This window comes from Venturia canescens, chromosome 6 (assembly GCF_019457755.1).
Source record: "Venturia canescens isolate UGA chromosome 6, ASM1945775v1, whole genome shotgun sequence".
NCBI lineage: Eukaryota > Metazoa > Arthropoda > Insecta > Hymenoptera > Ichneumonidae > Venturia > Venturia canescens.
In genome coordinates, this window is record NC_057426.1 from 4,723,389 (window position 1) to 4,742,707 (window position 19,319).

At 43.7% G+C, this 19,319-nt stretch overlaps 1 protein-coding gene across 9 annotated transcripts in view; it reads right to left on the reverse strand.

Moving 5' to 3' along the window:
* Sema2a (Semaphorin 2a) overlaps positions 1–19,319 on the reverse strand; it is a 268,372-nt gene that overhangs the window by 38,671 nt on the left and 210,382 nt on the right. For all 9 annotated transcript variants that reach the window (XM_043422285.1, XM_043422283.1, XM_043422286.1 and 6 more), the window contains one exon: positions 1,981–2,068. In XM_043422285.1, coding sequence (XP_043278220.1) covers positions 1,981–2,068 — 88 coding nt within the window. The remainder of the gene's footprint in view (positions 1–1,980; positions 2,069–19,319) is intronic.

The window sequence follows — 19,319 nt, forward strand, 5'->3', positions numbered from 1 at the left end:
CGCGTACACTTAGAATTCGCAGCAATTTGAATTGAGCTACACACAATTGAAATGTTAAGCAATTCGAATTCACCTCACTTTTGTGATTGTCTAAAGAAAGGCTCGAGTTTTTTTTTTACTTCTTTTTTACATTTAATTGGAATCTCGCCATGCCTCATGGTGAGAGGATAATTGAACTGTCAAACTTTGAAGAGAAGTCGATTTCCACAAATTTTTTCCCCGATCAACAATTCTTAAATACCAATAGCGTTAGAAAGTTCGAAGCGTGATTGACTGAAACTGGGAGGAGCCGAGCCTACGGTCCCTGGTTGCTCGACATCAAACCTCGACCGCTGCCACTAACCATTCGACCGAAAAACGGGTTCAGCGATTCCTGATTCAACCAGTTCACCAGTAAATCTCAGACATCACTTTCGGGACACTCTGTATCTAGAATAGGAAGAGCTACACGCATGTAGGAACTTTTGGCTCGTCGGAGTAAAGCTCACTGGAAGCGTATCAAGTAATAATACTTTGCCGAGTATATAATGATGCGACGAGGACAAGGCTGTCCGGGGGAAAAATCTGTAAAAAGGGGGAGACGGAAAAGAGGATCGAGGATCGAGAAAGCATTTCCCATCTGCCTTTGCCAACTCCACGAGCGTCTTACAACCCCCTTAATTCCGGGGATCGCGGCTGCAATAATATCGATATTGTCTGGGTATAGATGTAATGGTAGAGAATCTCTTACGTTGAGCTTAGCTTATACAACGAAAATCTTCCGCCATTCTTGTGACAAGCAAAGGGCGCTCCTGCTGCTCGTTACGCCAGAAGTCTCCAACAACACACTTTTAATCCGACTTATATGCACATTGTTGTTTATAAGGGTTGTCCAACAGTGCCATTTCTTTCGTGACAATGAGAATGAAAACATGGATTAACGAAAAATGATGATGATTGTATTTTACTCGTAATACAACGCTACCGAATAGACGGAGCTTTAATTCAGCGCCTTACACACATATAAAACGAGCTGCGAGAGGAAAACCTCGCAAAAGTTTGGTAGCCATGGAAGCAGCCATAGCACGGCTCGGAAACCTCCGAAGTAGCAAAAGTCGCCGCGAAAACATCCATGAAGACTCGTGATTTATCGCTCAACTTTTTCTTAGTTAATTTGACGAGCGATGGGCTCGCACGTACTTTCAACCCTCTGTACTCGTACGAACGGTTTCTTCGCCCTTGCTCTTTCCAACGTCCACCTCCTCGACCTATTGCAGCGTTTTTTCTAATGTCTGACCCTCCGCCTGGGCAGAAGTCAAGAGTTTTTACTTGGATCGTGTTCAGATGATTTTTGTGTATTTTCCCTTCATTCAAAATGTTCGAGAAACCAACAAAAATGTACGTCACCGAACAGAAAAAATACTACCAAACTTTTCATCGCTCATGAAATGTGGTTTTGAACCACAATTTAATACGACCATGTGGTTCTTCATTGAAACGTCAACAAAATAAGAAAAAGCATTTGAGTTTATCGAAATAACAATACCCGGATGCCACTATAATTACATTTGAGTGGGTGCGTTGTCAGCTCCCGTAACGCTGACAGATGCCACGGTGTCTACATTTTACTGTTTCATATCATTTTCAACCCCTGACTGCCCACAGTGAAAGAAGTTGTGCGCGTTTCACCGCGATCACTCAGCTCATGGCGAATACTTTTTTATAAATTTTCTATATGAAACCGTCGCAGTTGTCCTGACCAATTTTTCTCTGGAGTTTCAGACACAACTTATCGAAATTAATTGGAAACTCATTTAGGTATTTACTGTTTACAATGGAGCTAATTTTTTCGTGGCCAATTGAGTCTGCTTATTTAAAGTCAGTTTTTTGATCAATAAATTAATATTTTTCCATGCGTTATGCTCTGAAGAATAAAACAGAAAAATTGGAGAAAACCTGAGTGATCGGTAATTCCAAATGGCTACATTCGACTCAACTTACATTGCTCCGACGTAAAGGGCGTCTCTTTTGCTATCGAGATAAAGGGTCCTGTAGTACAGCATCCCACAGCTGAATTCCCGCACATGTTCTGAAATGAGAAAAAGGTTGTTATTAGTCAAGCTAATTGATTGATATTGCACGAAAAAAATGGATTGTGAGGACGGTAATTGAGGGCTTCGGGTTCGCTCGAAATCATTGCAATATACGTGTCAGCTCGTTGAAACAAAGTGGAAAGGGGGAAGAAAAATTGATGTGGTTCAGTCCTCGCCCACTTTCTTTTTCTCTCCAGTAGCCGACACTGATCTGCTTAACATATGAAAGAAAAAGTCACCCCTTATAAATATACTCGTTCCACTCAGAGCTCAGAGAGCGCGAACAATGCTATATTTTATACGGTATCGGGGAGGGCCCGGGTCGAGAGAAAGCGGTCTATATTATAGCTCACTAACTGAACGGCGACCACCCTTCCCCGCTCTCTCGTATCTCTCTTTTCCTATTTCTCTTTCTACTCTCTCGTACACGGTTATCGACTCCTTATCTGGATCTCTTTCCATCCTACTTCAGACATTATCAACCTTCGGTTATGCGCACTGAGGACATTTTTTTTGTACACGATAGATGAAGGAAAGTTTAGCGATGTAGTTTGAGAAATAACATCTCCGAAGCATTTATCCTCCTTTTGGATATTCGTATCTCACATTTCTACCGAAGCTTCCGCGTTGAAATTATTAGAGGCATTTCAATCGAAGATAACATGATTCTTTATCTTGGAAGCTCTCCACGATTCATTTTTATCATTTTTATTTCTATCATCACGCATGACTATTGCAATCATGCGAATCTGAGAGTGCGATAAAACTGGTAATCAAATCATCACTCTTGGCCAGCACGCATCGCGATCCAATCGGCGGCTGCGTTATCCAAACATGGTTTTTCTCTTCCACCCTTTCGGTCTTCGAAGGGTTGCGGGTAGGGAAAATTTTCTTTTCAGGGCCACGTGCCCGCAGGCGGATTCGAAACGGCCGTACGTCTCTTTTCGGCCAACGTACGCGTATCGAGAGCCGCGGCAGTGGCTGCTCGTATGTATATGCTTGCGCAGAGCGTGGCAATTGAATAAATTCTCCCCTTTTCGCGATGCCAGATTAGGTTGCGCGTTCATTTTTTCGCTCGCACTTTTTTCGTTTTTCTTTCTCTCTCTCTCTCTCTTTCTCCACACACAACTGGCTTCGTTCCAGGCAACCTCCGCGAGCATATGGCGACCAAAGATTACGAGGGACCCGCATCTATTGGTACCGTGTCCAATTTCAAACGTTATTATTATTTTAATCCCTTAAGCCCTTTCGTCCGTTTTTTTTCCTCCAAGTGGACCATCCCCGAATACAATTTCATAGTCCTGAAATATATCCAGAGCAACAAAAAATGGAGAGAGAATTAAAGCCACAGCAAGAGTGGAAAACTCAAATCAGCAGTCCCTTGAATATGTGTTTCGTTAAGGGGGTGCTTTCGCAGTGGATTCACCGAAAGTCATAAATTACGCTGGATAAATTATTGCCAAGAAGCTTTGCGTTTTTATCAGGGAAGGAATAGAAGACGGGAAAGGGGAAACTGCGGAGTGGAAAAAATCGAAGCAACGCACATCAGATACGAGTTTCAACAACTTGGCGAAGAGCGTTGACCACAGGAGCCCCTCAAATGGACTTCCATCGCACATGATAACGGGGTTGGAGCATGAGGATCACAGATTCGAATCTTTCATGTTTTTTTTTCTTTTCTATGAATTCTAAACTTTAAGGCAAGTACAAATTGAAACTTTTCCAGAATCGTTACTAGCCATTTGCTGATGAACGTACAAGAAAAGTTGGTACTGTTTACAGACTCATTGTCGAGAAGTGCAACGAACCGAACGATTCGAACCCAAACACAAAGCAAGCGGAGGGAAAAGATATTTCAGGATCTGTAAATCGGATTCAGAGGCTGCAAAACTCTCCTTGGAGTCGTCATCACCAAGGGAGATAGTAGCGCGAGTAATCCAAGCCCAGCGGTACAACGTCACTTCGCAGTTCACTAGAGGGAATGCTTCCCGTGTACAGTCCTCGCGAAAAGTAGAAGGCAGTAAATATTCGGCAAGAATTTTCGTTACCCTTGAATTCTAGTTCCGCAGGGATCCAGTTTCTCGCTCGACTGTCGATCGAGTGCCTGTTTTTTATTAGTGCACCATGGCCGTGGGAAAATCCCATTGATTTTATCCCCCGGATGCTCCTACGCATGTACTCACTACCCGGCTACGGTTTACGGGTCCGATGCGCTTCGCCGAGAAGCAGGTTACCAAATGTACGGCTTTACGATACTCTGACGACGAGTCAAGGGGTTGCGGGATGCGAGCAGGACTCCCTACGAATGTATTCATACGCTCTGTATACTCTCGACCGAATTTCATCTTCCCATCGAGTTCGGCGAAGCGTTGACGAAATGGCGGCTTTGATATTCACACTTTACGTATATACAGAAACACTTCGAACTTGGATCCTAGCCGAGAGAGAGAGAGAGAGTGTATTTCAAACTCTAAATTAGTTACTGATCTAGATATAGAACACGACAATACACTTTTAGCGAAGATGAGGGAAGACCAATGCCGGAGCGAGGGACAGCGAGAGAAGAGTGAGTCATCAGCTTTCGGATCAGACAGTTTCAGTGACCATGTAAACTTGGTTGAGCGTGTGAAATTACCTTGGCCTGACAAGTGAACACGATGCGGCTGAACAAATGGTTTCAACAGAGTGTGAACGATCCGTATAATCCGATGAACGTGCATTCCATATTTTTAAATTTTACTCAAAGAGGCATCCACGAGTCAGGGAGGAAATTTAATGACGAGAAATTTGGAGCGGTTCAAAAAAATTTTAATCTTCTAGAGTCAGCCCTTTTATTTTTACTTTTAAAGTGTAGAAGCCGATGCGAAAGGTGAAAAATGCTGTGAATTCGATAAAGTATTGGAACGTTTGAAACTGAGCTCCCTGCAAGCTCTTACAGTCGATCGGATCGTATCACCAACTACTTCCGTGCCTCATTCTTCTTTTTAAGCACGGAAGCCCCCCTTTTTAAGAGTTTCAGTAGATTAGGGATGGAGTCAAGAAAAAATTGTGCTTTCCAATAGTTCGGTGCTAAACGGACGGCTTGAATGTACGGTAAAGTTTCGACGCCCGCTTCACCCTCCGTGTGCCTGCAATACACGCGGAAAGAACAAACTTAAATGAAAATAAATCATCTAATTGCTTCGACCGCGATTCAACCCCCCTTTTTTACTTATGTTAAGCTATGGAAGCTTACAAGTTGCAGCGAAAGCAAACATACTTCGGTACGAGGGAAGTGCAATTTATGCGGGCTAATAAAGGATGCTGACTTCGTATCCTTCGTGAGTTTCATTATCAGAAATGATTTTCACGAAGGAGTTGATATTTACGGAAAATGAACAAAAGTCGTTAACAAAAATTCACCTAAAAAAAGGGCAGACGAAATTCATTGACGCTATATAGAAAAGGCTGAGCTCAGGTGCCGTAGGGAGGTTACGCCAAATGGAAGATTCTAGACGATGTAAGAGCCTCGTCTCGACTACCCAAGAACCCAGAAGAAGGGTTGAAACGAAACGAATCTCAAACCCGTCGCCGAGGTTTTGAAGCAGCAGCAGCAGCAGCGTTGTGATAGGATGAGAAGAAGGCAGATGAGACTGGAGACAAAATAGGGCAAGCCTCGTGCGCCGTGTCATTTCTTTCTCATTAATCAACTCTTTCCTCATCGTTTTAGGTCATGCACACCGTCCCTCATTCTCATCGTCGTTTTTACTTTGACGCTTTTACTTGTGACAGTGTGCGCGTGTAAACTATTCGGATTTTCGTTGTATTCTAACTTATGCTAACTCAGCATGAATTTCAGTATCGTTTCCTATCGAGAGCAGCAAGGAATTCGATTAGTCGATATTATTTTAATCAAGGTAATAGACACCACCACGAGTCTTCTAAACACGGCTACGCTGAAAATGGGTAATAACACCTTTCATCGTGTTCCGCTTTCGCATTGATCGACACGCCATTATACGCTTCAACCAACAATTTTCTTGTACCGAACTCACTCCCTCACACTCGATCGCTGAATCTCGTTTTCTCTTTCCACGTGCCACAAAATGCTGCATCCGCTTCCATCGATGCTCGCATGATCGACGCCACTGGCGTATTGTAAGTTATTTATAACCGATCAAGCAGACAATGGTTGGTGCAGAGTATGCGAGGACTGAACGCAATTAAGTGCTTTTGCTTGTGTAATTCCCGATTTCCAGACTAAACTTCATTTCCAGACTAAGTTCGCTGCAACGCAGTTACGCATGGAAGATACGCGATTTACGGTGGCATCCGCATTGAAGTGCTTTCAAATGGCAGAAAGTTTGAGAGTCCAACTAAGAGAAATTAGACGTCGGGACGGCGCATATAGAAAGGGCCAAAGAGGAGAGATTGACAGAGGCTATTACGCCGTAGATGGATTTAAAAAAAAATAATAAAAATATGTAGAAACGTTGCAAGCTCAGTGGTCGACAGTGGAGCGTAGAGAGGATGAATAAAGCCTGAAATAAATTGCGTTATCTTTTCGTTCCACGCGTATGGCTGCGAGCTAGCATCACTACCACCAATTACTCACGGTGGGGGGGCTGGACACAGGCGTACATGCGTACTGACACGGCGCACATATACACTCAAGTGTCTGCCGCGTTTGCACCCATTATGGGAAGACTCTCCCTCGGCGATGGGGATGAGTCCAGTCGAACGCGCCTCACTCTTCCGCATGCTCGGTCCTTTTTTTCTTCGTAGCCAATTGCCAGCGGACATCGAACAAAAGGATTTCTCATATAGACATGACGAGTTTTCGGGGTCATCGCTGAATGTGAGACGATGCTTCATACACACACGCGCACTTGTCTGTAAGTAAGCAGCGTTGTCCGCTTTCACCCTCGTGTGGCCAACGTCCGGTTGTTGGGACAAAAGATGCACGGGGTATGTGCTCGATGAAGTGAGAGGTCTTCGCGCTAATTAGGCGCGTACTATTCAGAGCGAGAAAAAGAGTTGAAAAGGACGACAATCTTTTCTTTACTTGTACTTGGTTGTATATATCGCTAGTTGAGTATGGGCCTGAACCATTGTAATAGGAACATTGAATAACGAAGCATTTGTTCTTTTGGAGAAAGTGCGTTGAGTGTAATTCGAAAAATCAGGGATATTCTGAGGCTGACTGTTGAATTTGGGGCCTCGGGTGGCCACATCCGGCGAGGTGATTTCCTACATTAAATGCTAATTCATCTACTGTGGAGGATCTGTCGGAAGTTTCTTTTGCGTCTCATCACACGTTGAACGTTGGTGAGATCGGCTATCGCTTATCGCGCAGTCTACGGCTTTTGGCATAGCTTCCGGAGGTTCGTGGATAAAAGCATCGGTAGAAGACAGGCAGGCAGGCAGGCAGGCAGGCAGTGGAGAGCGCGAGGAAACTCGCTCGCCGTTCAGAAAGAGAAGCATGCGCGTGCGGTGGAGGCTCAAGAGTCCGGCGATCGCTTCGGATCGTGTTTATCATCGTTGGGGAATCTACTTCGAAGTAGTAATCAGCCCCCGCCCCGCAACTCGCTAATAACGAGTTACAGCCCTTCCGCGCAGAGGCACCAAAGGGGCGAGGCCCGAGCAGACTACATGCCCCGGCTCTGGCTATCGGAGGATTCGAGGGATGGGGAGGTGGGGGAATAACTTGCTCAACGAAAGGGTAGCAGCACGACTGGAAAGGGGAAGAAATGGTAGGAGTAATTGCCAACGTAATCACACACGTCGAACGAACCAGCTGCAGTGGTGGTGGTGGTGGCAGCGGCGGAGAGAACGAGTGAGAAATAACGTCCAGGACTTCATAGCCGGTGCAGCGAGAGCACTGCTTTACACGTAGTGGTGGGGCGCAATACTAAACTTTCGACGAATAACGAGATAGAGGGTGCAATGGTGTGGACGCGAATCTTCTATCTTCCCTCGATCTCCATCCCTTTCTCTTGCTATGAACAACTTTAGGACCGATTGGATGACTCCTCGAGCATATAAAACGTACGGGTCTGATGTCCCGGTCCCTATATTTCAGCAAAACCTCCTAAACGCTAATGAAATTCACGAATAAAGATTCATTAGCTGAGATAATATTCGAAATGCGGAGACCTTGGAAGGAGAATCGGTAATCCTAGTAGATTCCAAATCCTTGTGACAAATATCTCATTCGCGCTGACATTAACCCTTTCGCAGTGAGGTGAAAATCACGTTTTCGTGCCATTTTTGTGTTGGAAAAAAATTTTCTTAGATTTGTCTCAAAGTCACAGTATGAACGTTTTTGGGGTCACTGATTACGAATTCGACATCAGATTTTCAAAATTCAAAATGGCGGATCCAATATGGCGGACGCAAATTCGAGAAATGGTTTGATTTCGACGAAAGTGAGTACCTCATGGTTTTTGGGGTCGCTGAATCCGAATCTGGAATCGGTTTTTCAAAATTCAAAATGGCGGATCCAATATGGTGGACGCAAATTCGAAAAATGGTTTGATTTTAACGAAAGTGAGTACCTTATGATTTTTGGGGCCGCTGAATCCGAATCTGGAATCGATTTTTCAAAATTCAAAATGGCGGATTCAATATGGTGGACGCAAATACAAAAAATACGGCTTTAAGTTTTGATTTAATTGAGTTGATTTAAACTCGAGCGCTTAAATGTGAGAAAGAATTCAACATAATATAAAAGTATTCTAAACCATGTAAATATATAGCGAGATTTTTTCTTTTCGTATAGGCTCCCAGGTCGCGGAAATAAAGACACCACACTCATACTCGGTATAGATCAGTTTCATTTGGCTTCATACGCGTATTTTTGTACTCAATCAGTTGTAGATTAATTTTATCACTACTCTTCATCTCATATCCGAGCCCGCTGGACCTATGTCTGCACTCTAGTGCTTCTACAATGTTCCCGCCACACCTGTGACATGAAAATCGAGGGTACCATCCTAGGGGCATCCACTATACCCTTGAATCGCTCTCTTTTGACCCGAAGTTGATCTATGATCCCATCGTCGTTCTCTAATAATCAACTCACCATCCCATACACGGTCATCATCGAAGGATTGGGAGAACCAATATATTTTTCTTGAGGGTGTCAAATAGAGTAAAAATCGAATTTTCATTCTTTGAAGAAGTAAGAAGAAGGACTAAGAATATTACACTATAAGAAACGGTGTAATATTTGAAGAAACGGTCAAATTTTTTTTACTACAATGTCGAAGGCACGTTCGGTGTTTACTCGAAAACGAAAAATTCATGAGCTCCGAATAAATAGTTCTGATTCGGACACAGACATTTCTTTAGATAACGATGATTGGTTGATAGGCGTGAGTGAAAATGAAGCAGAAGAGATTGAGGAATCCAATAATGGGCCACAGAAGAGTTCTCAAAGTGACCTCTTAGAATCTGAGAATGAATCTTGTGTGCATGACGTCTATCACGCGTGACGGTGTTTCAGGTTGAATACCGATTTATTTTTTTTATTTTTTATCGAAACATGAAGGTAAAAATTATAAATTGTTGAAATTAATATTTCAAAAATACAAAGATGAAAGAAAAAACAATCGGTACAGACAACAAAACGAAAAATGAATAAAAAATTTGAAATACAAAAGAAAGACACAAATTTCTGAAATTCCAAGAATCAACAGAGAAGGCAATTCAAAAAATGCAAAAAGTCATTTAAAATAAATTGTAATGAAAAGTTTTAAAAATACGAAAAAACAAAAAAATAAAAAATACAAAAAGTCCAAAAAAATAAAAAATACAAAAAACCAAAAAAAAATACAAAAAAAAACAAAATGGAGTCAACAACCGCCACGTCCACGATTCGTGACTCTGGGTTCGGCTGAGAGCGGGATATAAGGAAAAAAATATTCTTTGACATTCGTTATTATGACTAGTTTGTCGTACATGATTTGCCAAATTTTTATTCATTATATTGTATCCGAGCTTCACATACTTGGAGTCAGGATTCAAATTCGATATTCGCAACCATAAATATCTGAAAGTCGAAATCAATCCATTTTTCGTATTTGCGTCCACCATAATGAATCCGCCATTTTGAATTTTGAAAAACCGATTCCAGATTCGGATTCCGCGGCCCCGAAAACCATAAGGTACTCACTTTCGTCGAATTCAAACCATTTTTCGAATTTGCGTCCGCCATATTAGATCCGCCATTTTGAATTTTGAAAATCTGATGTAAAATTCGAATTCAGCGACCCCAAAAACCATGAGGTACTCACTTTCGTCGAATTCAAACCATTTTTCGAATTTGCGTCCGCCATATTGGATCCGCCATTTTGAATTTTGAAAATCTGATGTTGAATTCGTAATCAGCGACTCCAAAAACCATAGTGTACCAAATTTCAATCGAATCGGTGCAGTAGAAATATGTTTTTTTTCAAATGCCCCTATACGTGTCATGACACAAAAATGGCACGACTTTTTTTTGCCCCTATACGTGTCACGCACAGTGAAGGGGTTAACAAGATGAGTTCGAACGATACTGATCGATTCGTAATTGTCATCTATTCACCTGCAACGTTCCAACGCACCAGCAACCATCAGTTCCACGTCCTCGCCGCACGTATGGTACTGCAGGCTGCTTCGCCCTTCAACTCACGTCATGCCAGCATCCAATTATTTCACTTATCAATAGCTCCACCATAAATTACGTGATGTGTATGTGTGTACGGACGATAAATCATTCGATCCCAGAATCATAACGTTATGAATGGAAATTATTGATCGAAAACACTCTCTTGTATCTGCTATGAATTCAGCGAATGCAGGAGGACAGGAAGGTTTGAATGCGCGCTATCGCAGTGGCAGGAGGCGACGAAGTTACAGAAATAATCAGGTGTTCGATGAGCTCAAACTCATTGGGAATTCACCCGTTGAATTTTATCTCAGCCACTTGATTGCTTCATTACAGTGCTGAATACTGCACCCCTCATATCATCCTGATGTCATAGCCCACCAATTATTTACCATTCGTCAATACCTTCAACGTGCTTTATTTGGACTGTTTCAAGCCCTGTACTGTAGGATTTCATCATCCTGTAACTTCCTTCGCGAGAAACAATCTGCGGTCAGCACCAGTGTTATTCTAACATTCACATTTGAGCAGTTTCACATACTCTTCCAATGACGTTTACGAATTCCAGTGTGATGCTGCGATACCAGAAGCAGGACTTTTACATCGATTCGTCAAGTCCCGTTCTCCTAATGCTGACCTATCAAAAGTTTCATAGAATTTCCGTTTCACTCAATCAGGAGCCAGACTTGTTAGTTTTACTGCAACATGGAATTTTTCATCCGATTTGATAGCTCGTCGTTCCATGTACTTTCTCATCTACGAGAATTTTGCAACTGGCTCGAGTGGCATTACGGTGTCTCTACATCTGCAATACGTTGGAGCATCATTTGTACGTAAGTACAAATAAGTATCAATATCTCGAGCCAGTACAACGGACACATATCGATGTAAGAGTAAAGAAAGCCCAGACAACTGCAATTCCCCGTGTTACTGTCGAAGGGCAAGGGATGGAGGACAAGAGAACTGCGGACGAACTGTTCGATCCTCGGAGAGTGTGTGGGTGAGTGCACAAGATATCGTTGATGGTGAAGCGGTGGTGGTGCTCGTGGGCATGAGAGCGGGCGTGTGCCTCCCACGATCCAAACAACTTGAACTGACATGACTGTCCGGTGGCGGTGGAAGTACGGGTTACTCACGACGCGGCCGCAGGCGGTGAACTTGATTGACAGTCCGAACGGCACGAACAGTTGGCTAATGAAACATCAGTATGCACGCACAATACCAGCGGCACGTTTGCCGCTATTACACGGGCTTTGTATTTACATGGAATCCTGTGCTAAGCGCGGTTATCTTGTTGCTATAGATATTACGAGTGCACGATTTGCAGGGCGCTCTTCGCGTATGCTGCATTGGACCGAGAGGCCAGAGACTGTATCGCATGGTGGAAAGGCATCCCGGGAAGTCAACGAGCAGACTGTACAACATACTCTCGCCGTATTTGGTTAGGCTGACGATGTTGGGCCGGGCTAGAAATTATATCATAGTTTGCTCTCACGGAGAATGGGCTGCGATGTATTGACGGGGAGAAACGGATCGCACGCTGCAAATGATGGCGAAGCCACGATCCAAAGTTGCGAATCTGGCCTCGACTTTGTTACGGTACAGTGGCCTGTTATCATATTGGCAAATTCGAACGTACGAGCTAATGCGATAAGCTATCTCCGCTGGAACCTATGACGGTGCTCACACTAATTTAACTTTCTATGACATGCGCGCTAGGTATCTAGACGTCGCTATAGGCCTGACGGAAAACCGCCGCAGTGCTGTTGTGTCTTGCAATGTTGAAACATCCTTCTCACGCGGATATGCGCGCCGTTATAGTGTTCAAGTGCGTGCACTAAAGTTGTGGCAACCTTGGATGTCGGTCTACGGACGGCAAGCTGGTCATTGTTGAATTTTGTCACGAGATATAAACTATAAATCTTGCGACAGTTATTTGTAGAATTTATTCTACTAAGATAATATAAAATTAAGTTTAACCTCACAAGGCTATCTTTGTCTATGGTCTTTAATGCTTCCTCTCCGCTCTGTCTATTTATCATAGAGATAAGAGTTTATCGCAAGTGCCAAGATTTCGTATATACGCGAGGAAATTGATGCCGCGTCGATGTGGGTATGCGACGATTCGTATTCACGCACCTGGAAAGAAGCGTAATATATATTTTATGTTTTAACGATACGGTGTGGTTAAACCGTAACGCGGTCCGAAGTAACCACGATTGCCCGTACAGAACCCCACCTTAATCGTCGTAAATCACCCACACCACTTTTCCCGTTTACCACCGGATTCAACGGGGTTCGCCTTTTTCTCTTTCCCTCGCTCTCTCTCTCTCCCGGGAGTAGGATGAGGGAGCACACCATCACCGCCGCCACTACCACCTTGCAGCATTCGCTAGAGCCGGCAAGTGGAGTGGTCTCTTCCGGAATTATTATCACCATTATCATCTATATTGGACTGAGAGAGCGGGCATGACGTACATATATGTATGGGCCAGCAGCCCCGGCATCTCTATCTATATAAATAACTTCTTCTCCTCCTCGGTGGGCGAGCGCCTCGCGCTAACACATTTGATTTAGCGCTAATAAATAACCATTATTGTACGCGAATGTGGTTTCCGTCGGTCGGTCCACGCTCAGCTCCCTTGAGGGCGCGGCAAGCGGAAAATAGAATCGACGACGTAGTTTCCATTATTGGGAATGGTGAAAAGGCCACCACTGCGCGCCTCGCCGACCAGTAACCTCGCCGATTGTGCACCCCGTGTGTACCGAAACGGGTCTGCTCGCCCGAATCTCTCAGTCTGGCTTCGATGCCACTCGCGCCGCCACACGATCGACAACACCGAGCTCACGGCTATGTGCAATGCGCACACCAGTACGCTCCAATGGAGTTGATTGCACGTCGATAATAACCTGACAGGAATGTACCAGATGGCGGAAAACCGAGCAACCTGTATATCTATACACACACACACGAGTATTCCCAAATTGCCCTCTCTAATCGATTCAGTAACATCGCAGAATGGTGGTCAATCTCCAAGGTATAGCTGATGTAATAAAGAAAATTAATGAAACTAACAACTTACTGAGCAATATGTTTTCGATTAGGCGATTCCTCTTATAAATGAAGCTTCACAGTGTTTCAAATAGTCCGATTTCCTCGAGTCTACGTCGCATATTGACATTTGCTTTTTACTCCGATATACTTGATGTCAATATTCTGTCGCGTTTCTCGATATAATTTCATTCATTCGGGAAACTTGGCATACTTGAGTGGCCACCTAGTCTCGACGGTATTTTGTATATGAAAGGGGAGAGAGAAAGGCAGGGAAAGGTGGAGCTCTTGGCAGAGCATTGCGTATTATCAATTTACTGGCCAACACCATACGCTCCTTGTGACGAGAAAATTAAGCAAACGTTGTTGCTGTGATCGACGCGATCGAGAGGCAAAGGGCAAGGAGCCCTTTTGTCTCGGTTGCTCGTGTAATCAAAATCTGCCTTGCTCTTGGGGCTCCCAGGACAGCCCTAACAGGCACAAACGAAGCGAAGATATTAGTTACGCGATAGACAAGACGGCGCTGAGAACATGCACCGTTAACGTTTTGTTGGGAATGGCCGTAAAGTAGAGAGCAAAATATGATAACAGGATCGAATGTTCTGCTGTGGAGAGACACTGAATCAATTTTCCAGAGTAGATTGAACCGCCTAAGGAGGAAGATCGGAGTCTACCGATAGGTCGTAGACTTGCAACATACCCCTCTGATAACAACAACAATGTAATTAATCAATGTACCACAGAGATTAGGTAGGTCCTTGCATTATACTCTGGATTCTGCTCCAGAGAGAATGTGGCCTTCCACGTGATGTCAAGCGACTCAGCGGGTGGCGCGGCGGCATTTGTGTCCCGAGCTTGTCAAAACCACGAATACGTAACTCAACGTAACTGTAATATGCTTTGCATGTTAAGGTTCCGCGGTTTCACTTGACACGTACCTCTCCCTCGGTGGTAACGTTTTGATATGACAATCGCGCTTTGTGAAGGATTTGTTATCCCAGACATAAAAGAGGTCCTCGATCGTGGTAATTACATTTCGACATCCCTTTAACTCTGACTATGAGCAACTTGTTTTTCATCATAACGTATGGTAAAGTGGAAGAAATACTGAAATGAAAGTGGTACGCTTGACAACGTTTCCAGTCAGGCTAGTCGGTGGACTCCATAACTGATGACGACATCGAGCAGTGGATTGCATGTCCGTTCGGTGAGAGGCACGTGGTGAGAAAAAAACGCGAATCTGCTTCATGGAAAGCCATGGGAGCAGAGTTGATTTAACTCCTTGGAAGGGTTCTGTCACTGACGAAGGTCAACCCTCCACAGCGGATGATTCGATCGGCTCACTGTACGAACCGAAGGTTCCAGATCTCGCTACGGTTTCATAACCCTGGGGGACGTCATGCGATCCTACCGTCTCGCTTGCACCTTCTACCGTACCATGCGCAGGTCCATCTCTTCCCATAAAATCTCGCTTAGCTTGTCCCCGGGTCTTTCAGTGGACTTGCTACCACAAGCAAGATACCACAGAGGATGAAGTTGGCAGCAGCAGCAGCAGCAGCAGCAGCGAAATTGAATTATCGACACCGACTAACGTTTGACTACCGAGGGCGAGTTTGTTGAGTGCAGCACGTTGCTCTTGGCTCCTACTCTCTCAACATCAGAAGCGATATTGTGTGCAGTGAGGAGAATAGCTCTCGTGGCTCGTCAGATCCTCAGATCATCAATAATCAGTTGTCTACATGAGAAACTAGATGTCACTCTCTAGTGGAGAATATAATTATGAGTTTGAATGCACGTCCTGATGAGGACACATTTCGACGAATGAACTATAAACTTCCAGTGGAATAATTGCCACTAGCGTTCTTCGAGTTATCCAAAATTGCACTTCTCACGTGCATATAGGGATTCAATATGAAAACATATTCAGAAAATTCCTTACTGCGACTACCTCGAAGAGTTTAACTGAAAAACATAATATTGGGAAAGCTATTTAGACTTAACGGAAATGGCGACATCTTTGCATCATGTGGTAGAAAAATATTTACGATCTCTTCTTTGCCCACAATATATTTGATATCGCTATAGAAGATGCACGATGGAAATGATATGTGGTGTTTGATCGAAAGGGTGGTGAATGTGCACATAAAAATATCAACCAGTAGCTATCCGTATCGCGAACGAGGTAAAAAGCTAGCAAATATTCTATCGCTAACATCCATCGAAATGTGATGAATTGTAATCGCTTGCCAGAACTTCGTGACTCTTCGATTTTTCACTCGATTTCGGATTTTCAAAGCGTCCCATCGCCCTGCTTACGTCGCAGTTTCTGTCCTCGCGATATCTTTTGTTTCCCCCGCACTGTTTCGCCGCGCAGTCGACTGTTCTCGCCACACTTCCGTTTTCGTGTCAAGAATATTCTGTATGCATTGCTTTCAGCCAGTTTTATTCCCCCAGAAATTCTTTCTTAGGTTCAACCACCAACGGAAACTCCGGACGCGGAATCCAATGCATTTTTATAGGATCAGGAGCTTCAATTTATTAGAGCACCACCACCAGTATAACAACATTCATCCAATTCGTTTCTATACGTTCTTTCTGGTTTACGATTTACGAATACGTATGAATATAGCGTACATTCACCCAGTCAGATGTGATTCAGCTTATGCGACCTCTCTAATTTCTTTGTTCTAAAAGATGAATGGGAAAGTTTTTCTGCAGGATATTTTAATTGTCTGCGACTCGTTGAAGGTACTTTTATGTGATTGCGTGCGAAAATCCACTTTTCCATCTTCAGAATTTTGGGAATCAATAATTGTGCAACTTTACGTGTGTTATTTTATGGAGATTGGTAAAGAATTTTATATTTTAAGCGATGCCTCGATGCGTTTACTCGTTGAAAATAAACGATTGGGTTTCATTTGAAGTACTAGACACTTTTAACGTTCACAAATACTTGAGTGTGTAACAGCGTGAATCACCGTTCTGCTCCTCATCTCGTCAACTGCCTGACGTCGACGAGGCCCCATTGTTTTGGAAAACTCGCTCCCAGTAACGCTCGGCCGTCATGTTTTCCACTTATTCGGGCAGCCTCTCTTTCTGCAGCACTCAACATTTCAGAGGGAGCCAGAAATTAGCCAAACCAAGGTGAAATACAATTTTGCATAGACGATCTAAAAAGTTTTTGAACTTTACGTAATATTTCGATGGATAATTCTCAACGCGAGAACTCAAGAATGAGCAGAAGCTCATTTATTCGGACGACTGAATATTTTTTCACGGTATTACCATAGTTCAATCCAATGCTTCGTGTTCGCCACAGTAAAAGAAAACTTTCTTTCGTTGTCGAAAGGTGAAAGGACGAGAAATACGAGGTAAAAGTAAAGCAAGTTCGTTTTTATGAGCGTTGGCTGGTTTGACGAAGGACCTCGATGCATTCATCGATGCGATATAGTCTCATCGCAGCTATAGAGTCGCTTCGAGTCCTGAAAGCTCATTCTTGCTAGTAGCGTTTTCCGGTAGAAAACATCAAAAGGGTATAACTCGAGACTCAGATAAAAGCTCCGGGGTTGGGCATTTATGGTAACGAGAATTCGGAGTAAGTGCTTTCGGTTGAATGGCGTTTTGGATAACGTCATTCCGTGTGTGAACCTCGAGCATTTGACATCGAATTCGCTAAGGATTTCGACTAGCTCTATTTACTAGTTCAATACGCTCCCAACGATTGTCGAATTTCGGCATGGAAATCAGGGGCTTGAAATTCTTTCGTAAACATCGCGCTCATAGCGGATTCGGCGCTCATTTTATTATTTCAATTTCCATTTAAGAAGTAACGAATTTTCCATTTTCTTTGTGTTACTCGCAAAAGTCATTTAATCAAAATTTCAAAGCTGCAACAAACGGAGCTTAAACAGTCGAAACTGTTTACGACGACTCGGTATGATTATCATCGATACTGCTGGATCTCTCCTATGATATTTGCTCCGAGAGACAAGAAAGGAATGAAGGGGCGAAAGCGAGAAGGGAAAGCGGAAACCTCAACGCTGCTTCTGCGCCATTTTCAGCTGGCTTTACCACCCCTCCTCCCCATTAATTTCTCACAGTCCCTTTGTGGTTTGAGAAAAGGTGAATCAAATCAAGAGCTAGGTTTTATAACGATAATGGACTTGGCTCTGCGGGAGAGAACACTTCTCTCATTTTTTAAGGGGTTTCAAGAGCCAACCTCTTTTTCTGACAAGATGCTCAAACATTTTTCCGACACTGGATAAATCGAATCTTTAGTGGTTACTCAGAAAATCAATGAGTAAATGATCCTGTAGAAATTTCAAGTAGAAAACAACGACGTCACAGAGATACCCAGTTAGTTCAACGTTAATTATTATTTTGGTCATCCGAGCCTTATATCTTCCGAATTTTTATCGTCTTGGGGGCGACTTCGAGTTTCGTCAAACCTAAGGAGCCGTGACATAGCGCATCCAACCGCCAGATTGGTACGCATCACCGGTGATTATCGACATTTCACCCCGGTCGCCAAGAACTGTCTGGTACGATGACGGGGATACTGTTGCTGGTGTTACAAGCAGATTCGATGGAGCAACGCGTCGTTAATCACCCTCTCGAGGTCGAGTAAACGAGCAAACAGTTATTGAACTCCCTGACGTAAGGGGCGGTTCGCCTCAGTCTGTCGTACGGTCTTCAACGGAGATGCACTGCTGTCGATTGCTCATTGAATAAAAAACGAACTTTACAGTTTCTACTTTTCTGCTTATTTTCTGTCTCCATTTCTTGCGAGTGTCTCTTTACTAAAATCTTGATAAATGAACCTCGTAATGTTTCCTTACCACCGATATTAAAAAATGGGAACGTTGAATGATATTGACCGAAGCTGGCGAAGATTCATTTTTCTCAGGACTTTATTCCAGTTTTCAGAGGCTTCGATGACCGAACTATATCCGTGAAAGCTTCATTCGCACGTACAATTTGGCGAGTCTACGAAGCAAATTCGATTTGTTCCTCAAGTATTTATCTTCCGAAATTTTTAATTCGAGAGAACTGTTATCCCGAAGGCTTGCACATAAAGACAAAACCTTCCGCTTTTCCCAGGAGTCTCGGCGAGAGCTTCGCAGATATTTTCGCGAAAGCGTTCTCGCCTGTCTCTGCTTAGTAGCTACCGGCCATCTTTATTCCTGGACGGACAGGTCGAGAGGGTAGGCATCGGAGCGTAGTAACTGGTGGCCCTTCAGGGAGCCGTTAAACCCAGGGTCCTGGGTCCTGGGTCACTCCACCGGGCCGTTCTCTATCCGCGTATTCCCTTCTTCATTCTCTCCCGCAACTCTTGCTGATATACGGCGTGCTCCCCGACGCCCTGCTAATTCTCGGCAAACTCTCCTAACTACGTTCAACCTTCTCTCCGTTATTTCCCTCTGAACTATCTAGTCAGCCAGTTGAAATTGACGTAATACATGCTATATACCGACCGGGCTTGCACACGTATGTGTACAATTCTTGTGTACTTTTCATCTGTATTATCTCACCAAAAAATAAAGTAGGGATATACCGTCCAGGC